Below are 19,292 nucleotides of genomic sequence, written 5' to 3' on the forward strand. Positions count from 1 at the left end.
TCCTGGCTGCCCTTCATCTACCCACATGGTATTCACCTTATATAAATAACAATCTCCTGTCATGTCTACCTGAATTTCTGATTACAAGAATAAGCTGTATACCCCTGAGATGAAGTTAAAACAAGAAGTTGTAGGTATCCTGTGGGTTACACTTAAAACGCAAGTCCATTGCTTGCAGCGCTTCTAGAGGGAAAGGTTTCGAGTTTTGTTTGAAATAGAAACAATATAGCCACAGAGCTGGGGCTCTTGCTAAGGATGGCTGGCATTGGATAATGCTATTTTACTCTTTTCCTTGGACAGTAGTTGCCTTGTCATTACGTAGTTAATACAGTTCATATGGCAGAATCCAGTGCTGCCATTTGAGGGAGAGGAAGGCGATTCTCTCCAATTTCTCTTTCCTTCTGTAGCCCCCTGCATCACCTTCTAAGATGCTCTGGAAAGTCTACCAATCACATGGAACAGATTTTGGGGAGGGGAGCACAGAGGCCTGCAACAGGAGTCAGGAAAAAATACCTGTCCTCCTCTCATATTAACATATAAGTCCACATATAAGTCCACTATGTGAGCAGACAAGTTGCATTTGATTCCACCCAAATTTATTTTTAAAGCATTTGCAAATTTGTCTCTGCTATAAAATTTCTCCATATAAGCCTTCTCCAACCCATGCCCTGCCCCCAGATTTTTGAACTACAACTCCCAGCAGCCCAAGCCAACATGGCCAATGGTCAGGAATGATGGGAGTTGCGGCTCACAATATCTGGAGAGCACTAGGTTGGGAAAGGCTGCTCTATAGTTTGGAGATTCCTAATGCAATTAGTGACGAGAGTTATTGCTAGATGTTTTTGCCCCTTTGTGGAATTTCCTCTAGGAAAGATTGACAGGGAAAAGGAGGTGGGAGGAGAGAGGAAGTGAGAGAGTACGAGGAATTAGAACATCTTACGAACAGAGAACAGAATCACACGACACTAGAACCATGGATTCCAAGACACAGTAACATGACAGATGGACACAGACAAGACAGAAGATTGCTACCCAAGGAGACTGGGGAGGGAATGAGGGAAGCAAAAAGACTTAACAAATCAACATAAAAAATAATAACATAAACACTGGGGCTGCTAAAGTAGCCAATGGTATTTGAAGAAATTATCCAATAAGAAAGTCAACTATATAAGAAATTTAAGAACTTAAACAGCTATCCTCCCGGCTCCCCAAAAGGTACACTATAGAATTGCTGGGTTAGCCTGAATGCGTCACTGTGATGAAACAAGATGGTTGTCACTATAGCCCATGCATTAGTCAATGGAGGTCATAAATGGTTAGTTATGTCAGCTAATAACTACTGCATGCCACAAAAATGTGCTTGCACGGACCCCAAAAGAAATAAATTTAATGCAACAGATATTCTGCACTTGCAATAAAATTCTTTTTATGCCATCAGCCGTTTGTATGTGAGGAATGGGTTGGGGTCTGGAGGAGGGTTTTTAGAGGGACTTTCCCCCTATTGTTACATTTCTTACTTTGGAAAAAAAAAAAGCAAAATATGTCTACCAAGGAGAGAATAAGACACTCCACAGAAGCAGAGGGGCAGGGGAGAAAGAAGGGGGTTAAGGCAGAATAAAATAAGGGAAGGTGGAGCAAGAATCTTCATTCTTTTGTACACAACTTTCTTGGGTGAATTTTTTTTTCAATATGGAAAATTTGGAACATTAAGGATGGCAAGAAAAGATTTTGTTGCCTTTGTTTGATTGCAGATCTATATCTTTCTTGAGCGGACCAAATTCTTATTTCATAGGACATTCTCCAGAAATAAAACATAAAACTTCAGCAATGAATTTCAAATCAAAGAAAAAAATGGCAGCATGGTGCCACCATGACTGAAATAATTAATAATAATAATAATAATAATAATAATAATAATAATAATAATAATTAATAAATTAAAAGCAACGGTCAACCACCAAAAATTCATGCGGCACAAGATGAGGTGAAACGACAGAAAATGTTCTTCAAATATATACAGTGTGTATATCTACCAATATAAGCACAGAGTTAACCATGACTATATTGATAGATATACCTGTATATTTTTTCTCCCTGCCCCAGCCCTCCCCAAGGATAACTTGTGGATGAAATTATTATTCAAAATACTTAACATAAATTAAAGGGGGGAATGCTCTAAAAGAAACCTTGACATGCGTTGTACACTAATTAATAACAATATCATGCATCTCTCCACATTAGTGGATGACAGGATTAGATGAGGGCATGAATTTCTGTGTAAACATGTGACTGGATGATGAGGGCTATTGCTAAAATTGGTTTTTCATTATTCTATAACACACACATATATATATGTACACACACACACACATATATATATATCGTACATAGTGTACATATAGATATCAAATCCTTGAGGGGGCTTTTGGGGCTTAGAAAGGAGAAGGGTCAGTACACTAAAATCAAACCATAAAAAACCATACAAATTAAAATAAGAGGGACCTTATAAGGCATCTGCATGAACAATCAGTAAAACTTGCTCTTTCTTTTTTGTGTGTGTGGCATAAGAAAAAAAATGCATGTAACTAGGAAGTTCCATCCAGGGACGGCCTTATTGTTAGGCCGAGTGAAGTGACTTCTTCAGGTGGCAAAACCAGGGGGAAGAACCAGCTGCCCCATGGCTGTTCCTCCTGAGCCTCAAGGCTTGCACCTTTATATATATAGAGCTGTAGCCTGTCCAACACCCCATAACTAGCCAACAGAGTCATACCTTGGATCCCAAACGCCTTGGTACGCAGACGTTTTGGCTCCCGAACGCCGCAAACCTGGAAGTGAGTGTTCCGGTTTGCAAGTGTTCTTTGGAACCTGAACGTCCTACAGGGCTTCAGTGGCTTCTGATTGGCTGCAGGAACTTCCTGCAGCCAATCAGAAGCAGCACTTTGGTTTCTGAATGTTTTGGAAGTTGAACGGACTTCCAAAACGGATTTCGTACGACTTCCAGGGTACGACTGTGCTGAAATTTGATCCACCTGCCAGTCCAATCCACTTCTGTACATGGAATGGCAGTTGGGGGACACTATCCTGTCCTTTGCTGCAGAAAGAAAACGGTTTGGGGCTGGCCCTGGTCCCATCAAGCAGTCTTTGTTGCAAGGCAGCCCTTGTCTTTGCAGTTCTGCCCCTCATCTCAGCCTATGTACATCGTTGGAGTCTGAGCAGAGACAAATGGCCATAGACTTAAGAAGCTCGCTGCTTATGCGGCCTGCAAATTCTTAAAAGGGCAAATCTGTATGCACGGCTTGCAGATGTACCTAGCATTCCTCTGATTTCACACATGTTTCGCCTGGCACTCGCACTATTGCTGGCATGTTTTAGTGCAATACACTTTGGACCTTCTTATTTCTGTGGAGCTTTGCTCTATGCAGACGCTTGTTAGGAAAAGCCTGCTGGCTTTATTCAGTGGTGTGTCAGCTTCACCTTATCAAGCTTCTCGGAAGAATAAAATATACTGACATTTTTGTTCTGCAACAAACAAACAAAATGCAGGCAGGGATTGCTGTCAGGATGATAAAACTAAAGTCAGCATACATGAGCTGCGTAAACACTGGGGGCAAAAAGAAGGCTTAAAACCATAGCTAAGGAGTAATGTTATACTAGATTTTGTTTCTGTCTTCTTGTTTTGGTGAATACTGTAAGGACACCAGGCTACAGTTTTATTCTGTTTTATCGTTTATCCGTGTTAATCTGAAAATTACCAAATAACTCATCCACAATTACCTTTCCCCACACACTTTCTAGGCACGACACCATGTTTTAAAACTCTGCATCTGAGCACTTTTTTTTTTTCCTACCCATTTTCCCCAGCAAAACCTGCTCTTTAACACTGAATACAAACAAATAGCAATTTGGGTTTTCTGTGGATTGCCATTTGCTCTGATTCAGTGGTAAAAAGTGGGGTGCGGGTGGGGATGGACTGACACTCAGACACAGTGTTTTAAAGTTCAGACCTGTGCTTTGAAATGTGGCACAAAAGGAAGCCTAGGTGAGTCCAAAGAAGCTCTGGATCCACATGGTGCTTAAGAACATCAGAAAAGCCTGTTGGATCAGGTCAATGGCCCATCTAGTCCAGCATCCTGTTCTGACAGTGGCCTACCAGATGCCTGTAGGAAGCCCTCAAGCAGCACTCTGAGCACAAGAGCGCTCTCTCCTCCTGTGGTCTCCAGCAACTGGTATTCAGAAGCGTTACTGCCTCTCACTGCTACCATTCTACTGCACTATTTGCTCCCCAAATCAATTCACATCCAATGGAAGGCATTGCTCCATGCACTGAAATGAATGGAAGAGCCTGGGCATTCAGGAAAGTTTGCACATCACAGTGCATAGGTTTTGGAACAGGCCAACGGTCTGTACAAACTTACACTTGGGTGAATTGAAACACAGTCAGTTAGCACTTCCATATTTAAGGCTGCACTCTGATGCACACTTACATGAGACATAAGCTCTACTGAACACTGTGAAACTTACTTTTGAGTAAACATGCATAGGATTATGCAGTCAATTTCTGTCTGTATACTGGGAGAAGAAATGAAAAAGTCCCTCCATTTACGTAACACTCAGCCCAACACAAAGGCCTCTCACACTGCATTTTAGCTCTGCTTTGATCTCAGAAATATAATACAGGGCTTAGCTGTGAGCCACCCGGAGGTAACAAGTCCACCTGGATTGCATAGTGTTGCCAGCCACCAGCTACCTGTGATCAAGCAGATGTCTAGCACAGTTGGGATTAAGCCGAAACAGCTAGGTAGGGCCATTTCTCATTTTGGTATTAAAAGAGATGATATAATGATTTTTGGATGCAGATAAAATGAATTCTGAAACTCAAGGATCATTCTAAAAGCTCGTGGGCAGCTGTCACAAGGATTTTTTCCTCCCTCAGACAATGAAATTTAATAATTGGGTGAATTTCCTGCTTATTTTTTGAAGACAGCAAAGTGGACTAGGACCACAGGAGTTCTCTACACTACATTGCATTTTAACCCATTAGTTTTCGCCTCCAGAAATAACTGCTGTCCCTTAAGTCATCCAGGGATAATGGATAAGAGAAGCTGAACGATAAAGGAAGAGGATGCCTTCTATGTTAAACGCAAATTTATTGACAATCAGTAAAGGGGGTCATAGGAAGTGGCTGGAAGGTTGGTTTATTCAGCTGTTTGCTCCTGAGCCACCTGGGAAAGAAGCTTTGCTGCCCAAACTCCTACAGCAGTAAGGGCAACATCAGATGTGGTCCTAACATCTGCAATTCTATGCACATAAATTCAACAGTGTTCACTAGAAAACATACTCTGAGGTAAGTGTGCATGGGAAGGCAGCTAAATTATGTTTCTCCTTTTGGGGTTTTCAGTGTAATACGCAATCAGGAAACTAACCAATCTCCCCCATATCTCTTGAGCTGTTTCACACTTAGAACTCATGGGTTTCAAAGCAGAAGAGAAGGGACCACAGCTCAGTGGCTCTGCAGAGAATCATAGAGTTAGAAGGGACCCCAAGGGACAGCTGGTCCAACTCCCCCTGCAATGCAGAAATCCTGCCCACCACCATGCCTGGGTGGGCTCAAAACACCAACCTTCTGGTTAACAATAAGACACACTGACCCATTGCTGTGAAACTGAGGGAGAAGGCTTGAGGGAGCTGAGTGCATTTGCCCTAAAAGGAAAAAGATGGGGATGGGCGGACCAAAGTGCTAACAAATTTATAACATTTAAGACAGAAAAAGAGTGAAAGGAGACACTTCACCAACTTGGGAGTAGTTGAGCAAAGCAAACACACATTGGCGGTAAAGCCTGGTCTCATTTGATGTTCCTTTCAGTTCTGTGGTTCTACGGCACGACCCCAATGTTTCCAAATGGCATCTTTGTGGATGAAGAGGCATTTTTCATTTTGTAGCAGCCTGCTTCATTCACTGATGCCACATCTCAAGGTTCTGTGCCACTGCAATTCATCACCATGGAAGTGGCTGTGATATTGCCTTCACAACAACTCTGCAGGCGATGGATAAGAGGAGCAGATTGATAAAGGGGAAGAAAGGCTTCTGTTTTAAATGCAAATTTCTTGGCAATCAGGAAAAAGGCAGTGGGTAGGAGAGTTTAATGAGGTCCTAAAAGATTAGCAGAGGAATTTGAATCAATGATTCCTAACTGCTATTTAGAATACCAACTCTGGTGCTTTTAGCCCTTTCTAAATGAAATAGATTGCTTATCACCAACTTTTGGGGGGCAGGGAGCAGGGTTGCAGCTTGGTGTGGTTGTGGCGGATCAGGGCCTCTTCCCAGCTCTGGTGCAACTGGGGGAAGAGCGCCACTTCCTCCTTCCTCCTTCCCCTGTTTCACTGAATGCTTGGGCTTGCCTACAGTTGGAACCATTCAGACAAGCCAGAGGCATAACCTGATATTTATGAGATGGGGCTGCCCAAGGTTGAGTGGGTAACCCCAGCAGAGGACCTTGCTATGGAAAGATTCGGCTGCCCTATTTGGGGCCAGGGAGGATTTTGCCTCCAGACATTTAGGCCCATTTGGGTTTTTTGCCTACCTCGTAGTGACTGTCACAACTTGATGGCAGATAAGGCATTGGGCTGGATCCTTAGTCTAAATGGACGGGGGTGGGTACCCTCCTCCACTCCAAAGGATCAGGGTATCCTCTTAAAGGGACCCAGTGAGGATGCATCTGTCCTGTCACCCCAGATGGGGTACAGATGGGCCATGGCACCCCCTAAATGGTGATCCTGATGGGGGGATCACTCTGATTTTGTGTGCATCATATGGTGATCCTTAACATTGATCAACCCTGCCAAAATAACCAACCAGCAAATGGGCCGGTTGATTCCGGATACACACCCAATGCCTTTACCAAAACCTACTGGCATCTGTAACCAAAAAAGTTGTGGCCTGGGTTTTCTGGGTTTCTGTGGTTATCGCAAGCTTATCATGCCTTGGCTCCATCATCTGTGGCTCTACCACTACAACCTTGTAGTAACTGCTTTGCGCTTGTAAACAGAGCACAAAGTCTGGGTTGGGTGGTTTTGAACAGCCATCTGTCTCCTTCCCAACTGCTGACTCTGCAACATGTTTGTGGACTGAATATAACTACAATGGGAGGATTAGAAAAAGTTGGGGAGAAGAGTCATGGGGCAGGAGAAGGAAATAGTCAATAGAAGTTCTTTTGTACTTGCCCCATGACAATGGCTTGATTTGCATCTTGTTAACCCAAAGTATGGCTTAGTGGGACTCCATGAATGTGCTGGTTCCCAGAGAGGAGTTCACAACTGTTTTGCTCCCCTCTGGACCTTTTAGCTCAGTACTGGGTGGTAGCTAAGCCTAGGCTTGGCTTAGCATGCCATCCAAACCTAGGAGTGTGGTTGTTGTTGTTGATGATGATAAAAAACAAATGCATAGATCACTTCACAGCATAAAGTCATTGAAGCAGTTAATGTATCTCCTTTGTTACCATGAACAAATCTTGGCTACAGATCACCACTGAGGCGGAAAGACTTTAACCACTATCCTGGGCTAAGACAAACCACACCGTGCTGAGCTAGACAGCCTGAGGAAGTGCTATTTCCTCCTCAGCAGCCAACATGTTCACTCGTTCATGTTAAGCCATAGTTTGGCTTGGTGTCAAGTGCGAATGCAGCCATCGAATGGATATATTTTGATAATATATTATCAATCAGCAGTGGCTGCTGCAAGAATGTTTATGTTGATATCAGTAGTTAAGCAGGCCAAAACCTTTGGCTTAAAGAGCTTCAAGAACATCTGATGGAAGAAAGCAACTCTGCCATTTTCTTAGACTGAACTGTGTATCAACTTATTCTTCAATTCATAATGTTATGTTCCTCTAAGTTTATCATGGAACTTCCCAGGTACATGCAAAGCCACAGTGGTTCTCATTACTGCCAGAGCAAGTCCTACCCCTAAAATGCAAGCAGAATATGAGGGGTGGAAGAGAAATGTAAAAGCACTAGCCTTGGGTGGCTTTTATTATTATTATTGTATTAATCTGAAACACTTCAGGGTACTATGAACATAACCATCTGATGTTTGGATTTTAGAATTTTTTTTATAAAAAATATTAGCCTCTTCAAAATAATAAAATCACCCCCTTTTTAAAAGGAAACAAAACGAAAATAAAACAAAAGTAATAAGCTTGTCTACGTGTTTCACTTTTAAGGACAGATTCTCATAAAAATCAATTTTGTACACAGAAATTCAATGAAATTCTGTTCTCTATTATAGAAATGCTTAACTCATGGCAAGCTTTGAAATAAAATAAAAATAAATACTTGGAAGAATTAGTTAAAAATAAAATAGACTGCAGTTGCCTGCTGGATATTAATACTGTCATATCTATCCCACCAGAAGAAAAGCCATCAAACCATCAAAATGTATCTAGGGTCGAAGGGAGAAATCGAGTCGGTTTCAAATTGCCACCCTAAGTTTTGACCGTTCAGTGGATACATTTTGAAGCATCGCTGCTGCAGGTAACATGGCACAGCTTAGTATTTTGGAATGACTATGCTTTAGTCCTTCTCAAATTGCTTGGGTAAATAGAGTGGGCACACCGCCATGTTAGCCACATTCAAAATCCCATGGGCACATGGAACTTTCACGGCATATTTTCATATCCATCAAGAAGAATTCAATGACAGATATGACAATAGCTGCATGCTGGGTTTTCTTCTTCTTTTTAGTCAGTAGTCCAAACTTTTAACATGCCAGAATAAAGGCCACTTTCCTTCTCCCCACCAGGGCCTGTTCAAAAAAACCCCACTACAAATATGTAGCACAATGGTTGGTGACCAACTGAGCAGGTACTGGTTCCAGAACGTTTGTTTTCCTTCGAAGATGGCTTCTCCAAATGATGACATATTTGTGTCTTGCTCCTGCCAACTCCATGGGATTGGATGCTTGGCTTTATGCGCTTATATTGGATATACAGTTCTACACATATATACATATATCACATATACATATATAGGCGTACATATATATGTATACATTCACACACATATATATATGTAGGCATTGTTAACTGCAAAATGAAATAAGAAAGCAGGCGGAATATAAGACTGACCTGGCTTACCTACACTCTGCTCACATTCAATGAGGTCTTCGTCATCATTAGAACATTCCGCTGAATGGTCTGAGGAAATGAGGTCATCTGTTGTCTGACAAGTGAAACAAGCACAAGGAGACAAAAAGAAAGAACCGGTGATCAGACAAAAAGAATGGCACTCCCAAGTAGATGAATCTGCAAACAGGAATACAATTGAACATAACTACTAAGCATAGGTAAAAAAAGGTAAAGGACCCCTGGACGGTTAAGTCGAGTCAAAGGCGACTACGGGGTTGCAGCGCTCATCTCGCTTTCAGGCCAAGGGAGCTAGCGTTTGTCCACAGACAGCTTTCTGGATCCTGTTGCCAGCATGACTAAACTGCTTCTGGTGCAATGGAACACTGTGATGGAAACCAGAGAGCACAGAAACATAGTTTACCTTCCCGCCGCAGTGGTACCTATTTATCTACTTGCTCTGGCATGCTTTCAAACTGCTAGGTTAGCAGGAGCTGGGAGAGAGCAACAGGAGCTCACCCTGTCACGGGGAATTGAACTGCCGACCTTCCGATCAGCAAGCCCAAGAGGCAAAGTGGTTTAGATAACAGAGCCACCCACATTTCCCCTACTAAGCATAACCATAAGCAACAGAGAAGGTGCACCATCAACAGCAAGTATTGAGCTATAGAGAATTATTGCCAACTCAGCTTGGCTTTGCCACAGATGTTTTGTCATAGCACATGCCTGGCTTCATATGCCTTTTAATTGTTGCCATTATTTACTTTAACACACACATGCATATCCTACCAGTTGTTGTTTTTTTAAAAATACTGTGGTGCCACACAACGTCTCCCGTTTAAATTTATAATATTTAATGCTTCTGAAGTGCTTCTGGAGTAGTCAAAGTATTTCAGAAACCATTGTGACAAAGCGTGTTCTCCAATAAATAAGAGCACGTGTTGTGGTGTGGGCCGCCGGGCCAGCCCTCTTGTTGCCAGACAGGTTAACAGTTGTTGCCTGGCATTGTGATTGGATAACCGGGTTGCTGGGGTAAATTGTATGTTGCAAATTGGGTGGGTGGGACCATAGTCTTTAAATATTGGTGCACTCTGGTTTCTCTTTCTCTTTGCAGAGTGCATTGGATCAGGAGCCATCTTCTCATTGTCTGGTTACATTTCTTTATTTCCCCCTTCTTTTTAATCCTCTCTAGTCCCTTAATTAATTTAATTTCCCTTTTTTCCTGTTTGATTTCTCACCCCACCCCTTACCCTGCCCTGTGGGAAGATTCTCCCTGTACCTGTGAGCACTGCCTGTGCATAATCATCCTTGGCTTGTCTTTCCCAATAGGGAGAGAGCCCCCATTAGGGGCTTTATTTAGCAAAAAGGTTTCCCCCATTTTTTGCCTGTTTAATTGTGGGGCTAGTCAGGGCTGTTCCCAGCTTAGCTGGAATCACTTTCGTTTATAGTATCCCCAAAGGTTGGCTTTATTTTGGGTGCATGCAGTGCTGTTGGCCGAGTTTTAATCTAGCCTTGGGCGGGAGCACTATTTTGAGTTCCTTTAATATTGCAATGAGACCATAAAAGGCAGAGAGCAGAAGCAGGGAGGCCTTCATGGCCTGCTCGGCCCGCACATATCTTTCAAGCCTAAGCCTGCTACAGTTAGCAGTACAGTAAATTGTTAAGTCTCGTGTGACATGTGTCTCATTCTCTATAAGAATTTATCTGTTTGTTTGCAGGCTCACTTGTTGCTAATGTATATCTTAGGCAGACAGAGTGGAGCCAGAGGCTCTCTGTGCCTCCAATGAGCACTCAGTGTATGCTCTTTAACTATGCTGTTTCTGAACAAGTTTATTTTCTTCAAGTTTGTTTTGCCCTGATAGTGGCGACTGCCGTTTTAGAGACGAGCCATTGTGGCTTAGTGGCTAGAATACAGGACCAGGACCTGGGAGTCAGGGTTCATATCCCCCACTTAGCCATTGTTATCACAAAACATAACAAGCTGCTCCTTTTGGACTATTCTGTTGCTGGGTAGTTCAGCCCACTTGTGATATTGCTCCCAAAAGAACTTGGGGTTTCTTGAGGGCGTGCTTCCCTCTAAAGGGCAAACAGGGGTACCTGGACAGGCGGTGGGCTGCCTCGAGTTTGTTATCTCATTGGAAACATTTATGTCTGGCCTAGCAGGTGATCTTAGGGCTTGGCCCTAGAATTTGATGGCCTCTGGCAGCATTTCCGGCCTGAATAGCGTCCCCATGTGGTGCACAAAGCATTGGTTTCACCAGTTCCTCACATTGTTTAGTGTTTTGTTTTGTTTTGCAGACTATGACAGGGCCTTTGCAGATGCCTCCAGAGCTTGCCTCTCCTGCAGAGGTTGACTTGCTGATGCCCTAGGTGCCTTCTTCCAGAAGAAAGCGTCTTCAGGAGAAGAGCAGGGAGAAGGGGAGCAGGGATGATGCTTACACCTCCCTGCAGGTACGTCATCCCTGGGTCTTTAGGGATCATCCTGGATAGCTCAGCTGGTCAGCGTATGGTGCCGGTAATGCCTAGGTTGCAGGATTGGTCCTTGTATGGGACAGCTGCATGCTCCCCCATCACTCTACCCGGACGCTGAGGTCCAGCGCCGAGGGCCTTCTGGTGGTTCCCTCACTGTGAGAGGCCAAGTTACAGGGCACCATATGGAGGACCTTCTTGGTAGTGGCACCCGCCCTGTGGTACGCCCTCCCATCAGAGTCTACTACTAGACTTTTAGAAGACATCTAAGGCAGCCCTGTTTAGGGAAGCCTTTAATGTTTGCTGCATTACTGTATTTTAATATTTTGTTGGAAGCTGCCCAGAGTGGCTGGGGAAGCCCAGCCAGATGGGTGGGGTACAAATAGATGATGATGATGATGATTATTATTATTATATTGTGGGAGAGTGGACTAGATGATCCTCAGGGTCCCTTCCACCCCACTATTCTTTAAGTTTCAATTCACTATGGGTATGTTAGATGCAGGGCTGCCACCATCCCCTCAGCTTGCTAGGATCACAGGGACGGGGACATGTGGACCACTTGTGCAGCTCCACATTTCAAATGGAAATTCCCTGAGCAATAGCCTGGCCTGGCAGCAGCTTTGTTGGGACTTTTTAGGGTTTCTGGCCAGCGTTGGCCCTGTAAATTTACACATCATGGTGGCAACACAAGGCAGGGCACTTTGCCCAAGTGGGGGCTGGGGGCTAGCAAGCAATAACTCAATACCTCTTGCCCATATTTCCATAAAAATATCTTCCTTGAAAGCCTGGCTAAAAGGTTATCTAGATGGGTCAGTGGTTTTGTGCTTGTGGGAAGGGTTTTCCCAAGGTTTGGGATTCCTCTGGCTTTTCAGCCAGTGGCTCAGAATACAGCAACTCAAAAGCCAGAGAGCTACCTGTGGTAGCAAGTAAGAAGGTTGGGAAGCAGCTTTCATTGGGACCTATGGTGGGATCCCCTTGATTCTCCTTCTATTCCTGATTTTCATTGATCCCCTTTGGGGATTGTCCCTAAGAAAGCCCCATATAATCCATATTTATTGCATCCCAAAGGCACCTCAGTGAATGACGCTCCGGAATTGTTCGTGAAATATGCATCTTTGGATCAGGCAGTTGAGCTTACCAACAAATTGGAAGAGGTGCCTTGTTGGCATTATGCGATACTGAATTGGCTGTTAGGCTGCTGCCAGTTTACCCTCAAGATTTTAAGTAGTTGGATGGTCCTTACATTGATAAGGCGATGCCAATGGGTTGCGCTATAGGCTGTCCAGCACTTGAGTCCTTTAGCGTCTTTCTGGATTGAACATTGCGAACAGTGGCTCCTACTGCCCCTTTTAACGTATTTGGGGGCTAGCTGGATACCGTTGCTCATACCTCTGCTTGCCTGTGGAAAAGCTGTTTGCCGTGAAGGACGTTATTCTTGTAATACAGTGGTGCCTCGCAAGATGAAATTAATTCGTTCTGCGAGTTTTTTCGTCTTTCGCTTTTTTCGTCTTGCGAAGCACGGACTTTGGAAAAGCTTCAAAAATCACCAAAGTCTTCAAAAACCTCAAAAAAGGCTACCACACCGCATGCTATGAGTTGCTCCTCGGAGTGAATGCACGGTTTTAAGAAAAAGGAAACAAACTTGCAAGACAAAGGAAACAAACTTGCAAGACGTTTTCGTCTTGCGAAGCAAGCCCATAGGGAAATCCGTCTTGCGAAGCAACTAAAAAAACGAAAAACTCTTTCGTTTTGCGAGTTTCTCGTCTTTCGAGGCATTCGTCTTGCGAGGTACCACTGTACTTCCTCTGATAGCAAATGTTACTTTGTCAGATTCTATCATTGCTAGGTCAGTTAAAAATTGGCATACAGGGTGGTTGTTCCATGCTGCCCCTTCCATTCCTGCTTGGCCAGGTGGTCTCATGGCCCGGGGTCCCTTCATCATCCTGTACAGTGGCCTTGAGCCTGGCAGGGCAAGGCTATCACATATGACCTAACTTTTCTTGAGTTCTCCCCATTGTAGTGTCAGCGCACATCTGGACTGAGGAGTACAGGGACCGTCGGGTCTGTCTTGGTCTGATAACCAGGCAGTGTGAGGGTTCTGGCAAAATGGTCCTCATGCTTTGGCAGAGTCTCCTCCCCCTTTTATGTGCTTTCCAGCTGCACTGCTTAAGGTTTAATATTGCGTTTCTGCTCGCTTTATTACGGGATCATCTAATGTTTTCGCTGTTACTCTATCCCATTTTCAGTTGGAGAGCTTCAGATCCTGGGCTCTGGACGCCCGGCTATAGCTGGATTTTCTGGAGCTCCCGTGGTGCTTTGGCAACAATTGATAATTAAGAGGAGTAGTAGTTTACATTTCCCCTTCTGCTTTCAGGTCTTATGAGAAGGCCTGGACTGATTTCTTAGCGTTTAGCTGGCAGTCCTCGGCCATTCAGAGGAACTTGCCTCCATCCTCTGAGCAGGACCTGCAGTAATTGGCCTACCTGCTGCAGATCGGATGCATTGTTAAAACTATCAGAATTCAGTCAGCTGCAATGTCTGCTAGAGTAAAGCTTTTCAGAGTAAAGCTCTTTTTCAGAGACCCTTCTAAAAGTGTGTCATGCGCAGGGTCTCGGAAGGTTGGAATAGGCTCCAGCCTTCACAGGACTGCAGGCAGGAAGCCGGTCAATCTTGACCTATGCAGTATCCGCAACAAGTTAAGACTTGTCTCCTGGCTCTAGATCTAGACGAGACTTCTTTCAGTATTCCATTGCAATTTTGGTGTACTGAGGGTTGGGGGAATTGTGTTGGAGCCAGCACGGGGCTGAGAGTTTGGAGGCTTATTGCCTCAGGATTTTTCCTTATCTGCTTTGGAGCTTGTCACAAGTGTCTGGAGCTCTAAGTCAGACCTAGTGAGCAGGGTTGCCATCATCAGGTTTCCAGTCACAGGTAAGGTGGGCCCTTGCCCTGTTATTGGATACCAGAAATATTTGGCTTTTCGTTCCCCTGGGGGCTGGCTTGATCCTAGAAGTTGCTGGTTCTCATGGGTTGCTCCTTCAGGATATATGCGTTCCCCTTTTGGAGTTGAGACTTTCAGTGCGCAACTCCAAAACTGACCAGCTGGGTCGGGGTGAGGTTGTCCGCCTCCCAGCGACTAGGGAGGTGGGCCCGTGCCCGGTCAAGGATGTAAGGAACTACTTGGCCTTGAGACCTCCTGGGGACAGCCCCCTACTCATGCATGAAAATGGTCACCCTTTGGCGTGACACCAGTTCACAAAAGTCATGCGTAAGGCCATCTCTGCTTGTGGGATCTCAGCCTCTGGTTTCGCCCCTCATTCCTTTCGCATAGGTGCAGCGACTATGGCGGCCCATTGGGGCTTCTCAGCCGCCAGGATCAAGGATTTGGGGAGATGGAAATCGGATGCTTTCAAGGGTTATGTGTGAAACAAATGCTGAGTTTGGTACTAATGCTTGTTTGTTTCAACCCTTGTAGATCCCACGCTGGTCCGCGTCTGGATAGTGGGACACAGCATCGTTCATTGGGCTGGTAGCAGAGCGAGGCAGTCTGCAAGGGGAGCGTGTCTCGGCCTCCCACAGCACATGCAAGTGTCATGGTTTTCCAGACGCGGAATGTCATGGGGAGAGTTTATGCCGCTGATTGGTCGCTGGCTGCTCTTGGACCTCCCCACCCTATGGCCATAGTGGTGCAGCTGGGGGAAAATGATGTGGCAACTATTGATTGCCTTGCTTTGCGCTCCCACCTCAATCCAAAAGGGATTTGGAGGCATTGGCAGCCTTATTACCTTCAGTGAGGCATACCTGGCGCGGTGTTTCCCGCCCGGAGGCCGCTAAAAGGGCCAGGAAGCGCATTAACTCTGCTGTTTGTGGGAAGGTATTGGAGCTGGGTGGTTTGGTGATTCCCCACCCTAGCATTTATTTTAAGGCGAAAGCCCTTTACCGGGCGGGTGGAGTGCACCATTCTGATTTGGGGAATGATATCTGGTTGGATGCTGTGGCTGAAAAATTAGGTTCCTGGTTGGGTTTGTGAGTGGTTGGCAGCGAGTGTTAAAGTGTGGCGGTTAGGCATTGGTTATAATATGCTGGTGGTGGAGGGGTCAGGATAGGCTGTGCCTGCCCCTCCTATTGTGCTGAAGGGAATTCCGTTAAAGGAATCCTGGGGCTTGCCACGATTTCGTCCTATCCCTGTCATGGGATCAGGGCTGTCCAATCCCTGTCATGGGACTAGGGCCGGCAAGCCTTTGGGGAGCTGCTGGGGTGAGCGGCGTGGGTCTGATGCTTAGCTCAAATGACCCCCAAGTTTGACTTTCCCTTCTACTGGCTACCGATCGGACCTCGGGATGTCAGTTCTGTCCCAGGCGGGGGGACAGATAGTCATAACCAATGTCTAAACAACCACTCACTGATTTTGTATTTTAATAAAGTTGTGGCCAAAATAGTGCCCAAAAACCAAAACTAAAATTACGTGTTATGTGTGAAGTTATTATAGGGGCGGCTGGGGACCTACACATGCAAACCCTTCAAGTTTGGTCAGTATTAGTATCCTCATATTACAGAATTTCAGTGACATCAGAAACACTGCTTGGGGAAATGGTAGGGATGGTTGCGGGTTTTTTGTTGACAAATAAAAGTTTGGCCCTGTATACACAACTGCAATATGTACTATGCTATTAGGTAATATAGATATGATATAATCCTATTATCAAGACACTGCCAGAATGAATCTTTTGCGCAGCTAATCCTTCTGGTCTGATAAAAATGTTGACTGTGGGCCAAACTACATGCATGTTAATCATGCAGTTTGCCTGTGAGTACATGATCTTTTTTTCTAAAATAGCCAGTCTGCCCCTGACCCCAGACCTGGACCTTTGGGGCTGCAGATTGGAGCAAACTGCAGGTTGGGGACAGGTATGATTTGAATAGGAACCACAGTGGAGGGCAAAGGTTCCCTGCTCCCATGTTGGGCAAGGGCTGTAGCTCAGTGGTAGAGCATCTGGTTTGCATGCAGAAGGTCCCAGGTTCAATCTTTGGCATTTCCCAATAAGACTGAAATCCTGGAGAGCTGCTGCCAGCCTGTGTTGGTATCACTGAACTAGATGGACAATAGCCTGACTTTGCATAAGGCAGATTCCCATGTTTCAATAGTTTGGCCATGTGCAGTTAAGCTTCTGTTAATAATAATAATAATAATAATAATAATAATAATAAATTTATTATATCCCACCCACCTGACTTGGTTGCCCCAGCCTCTCTGGGTGGCTTCCAAGAAAATGCAGCATCAAACATCAAAAGCTTCCCGAAACAGGGCTGCCTTTAGATGTCTACAATAAATTGTATAGTTGTTTAACTTTTTGACATCTGCCAGGAGGACATTCCACAGGATGGGTGCACCTACTGCAAAGCCCTTCTGCCTGGTTCTCTGTAATTTCACTTCTCTCAGTGAGAGAACCACCAAAAGGCATTCAGTGATGGACTTCAGTATCCGGGCTAAACGATGCAGGTGGAGAGGCTCCTTCAGGTATATAGGCCCAAAGTCATGTAGGGCTTTAAAGGTCAATACCAACGTTTTTAATTGTGCTAGGAAACATACTGGGAGCTAATGCAGATCTTTTAGGACCAGTGTTATGTGGTCCCGGCAGCTGCTCCCAGCCACCAGTCAGGCAGCTGAATTGGGATTAATTAGTGGCCCCACGTAGAGTGCAGTGCAGCAGTCCAAGTGGGAGATAACCAGAGCATGTACCCCTCTGGCGAGACAGTGGCTAGGGAGGAGGGTTCTTAGCTGGCATACCAGATAGAGTCGGTAGACAGCTGCCCTGGCCATGGAGTGTAGACTGAACAGGCAGGTGTGCCACCATGTTAAATAGGCCAGGCAGAAAATTGCCTTCCAGATACATCCACATAAAGCCAAACACTCAGCCCAGCTAAATTCACAAGGATGGATTCCTGTGCAATGTTAATGGAATGGTCAGAGCACAGCAGGTAGGGTCAAAGATCTGGCTCAGAAAAGCTGAAGCCACATCAAGAGCATCTGTGGCCCCAGTGAATTGCAGCACATGTTCCTTACACTTTCCAGCTGATAATCCCCCCTTTTTTGCGGCTGCTCTAATTAACAAGCAACATGTACCACAGTGTGTTAAGGAGAAGTGTAATGGCTTCTCTCCCCAGCAGCAACTCCTTCATGTAATTGCTGCAATTAGTAGAATTACTAATGGAGACCATTAGGGAGATTCTGTGGAAGCCTCTGGACACAGGCTATATGGCTCTTGCACAAGGCTACCAAATTACCCTGCCCTCAGCAACACGAACTCAGAGCTCGCACATGGAATTCTTTTCTCTTTCCTCTTTCGCTCCTGCAGGCATCAAAGGTGTGTGGTCTCTGTAATAAGAATTCCTGAACTGGAAGAAACCAATACAGTGGAAAGAACCAATTTTGAAGTGGCCAGCTTGAGATACCATGCTTGCTCTTTTCAGAACAGTTTTCAGAATCTGCAGATACTGATCTTGCAGGAAGAAAGATGAAGGCTAGCTGCAGTGATCTCCATCTTCTGTGTTTTTAATTATGCATACAGAATTATGTCTGTCTATCTATCATCTATCTATCTATCATCTATATCTCTCTGTCCCCTATAATCATTCTGTGTTCTCACCAGCTAAATTACAACCTACGAGGTAAAGCATATATTGTATTTTATCTAAGCACCGGGAAAATCAAGTGGACTCGGAATTATAGAGACATCAAATTGGGAGACTAGAACAGATGCATAGCTAAAAGAATTTAACAGCCTAAGTGGTAGAATGGGTTGGGGCAAGGTTTTAAAACAGTGCTCATGAATGAAGGGTTTTGATGGGGCAATCTGACCAATGCCTAAATTAGGAACTTATGTATAGGAATGGAATACTCTGTTAGGGAACCAAATTTGCTTAGCTGTCAGGAGAAGCAAAGCAAGAAATATGGTGAAAGGTTGTCATCAAGGGGGAAACAGAGGGGGGATCTACACACAGGGGGGGAAACACTATAAATAAGTCATAAATTAAATCTTTTTAACAAAAGAAAAAAACCCTTATGTAAAACAGCTTAGAAAAGTTTTGTGCTCTACAGTGCCATCTGGTGTTGCGTATTTATAACACATTTAAAATGCTAGTGGTTTTTTTTACTAATGTAGCTCAGTCCAGAGGCTCTGGGAAGCCAGTGAGAGACACCCAGAGATGGTAGAGGATAGGGAAAGGGGGATAAAAGGACAAAGGCTAAGATCAGATGGATACAGAAAAATAGGAGAAACTAGGGGGAGGCCATAGCTCAGTGGTAGAACATCTGCTTTGCCTGCCTATGGTTCCTAGAGCAATCCCTGCTGAGCTGGGAATGTCCTCTGTCTGAAGCTCTAGAGAGCCACAGTGTGGACAATACTGAGCTAGATGGACCAAAGTTCTGACTCCATATAAGGCAGCTTCCTATGTGCCTAGAAGAAGAAGGAACTATGTAGGTGTGGGAGAGAAGTGGGTAGAGAAGTGGACCTGGGGTCAGACCAATGCATGAGGAAGCTCATCCAGGCTTGCAAGCTAAAAGATCATTATTTGTAAGAACCAATAACTTCGTTTCTTTTTTTGTTTTCACTGGTAGGCCTTATAGGTCTACATACATATCATACAATGCATCCAATTCTGAAATATTTATATTCATTTTTTCTTTAAATCTCAGTGCTGGAA

At 44.6% G+C, this 19,292-nt stretch overlaps 1 protein-coding gene across 24 annotated transcripts in view; it reads right to left on the minus strand.

Annotated features, from left to right (window-relative positions):
- NRXN3 (neurexin 3) overlaps nt 1-19,292 on the minus strand; it is a 1,212,171-nt gene that overhangs the window by 35,404 nt on the left and 1,157,475 nt on the right. For 15 of the 24 annotated variants that reach the window (XM_081858018.1, XM_081858001.1, XM_081857999.1 and 12 more), the window contains one exon: nt 9,123-9,216. In XM_081858018.1, the coding sequence (XP_081714144.1) occupies nt 9,123-9,216 (94 nt within the window). The remainder of the gene's footprint in view (nt 1-9,122; nt 9,217-19,292) is intronic. The other 9 variants (XM_081858020.1, XM_081858006.1, XM_081858005.1 and 6 more) reach the window with 1 other exon arrangement.

Source organism: Podarcis erhardii, assembly GCF_964252035.2.
Source record: "Podarcis erhardii genome assembly, chromosome: 1".
In the NCBI taxonomy this organism is placed as follows: Eukaryota; Metazoa; Chordata; class Lepidosauria; order Squamata; family Lacertidae; genus Podarcis; species Podarcis erhardii.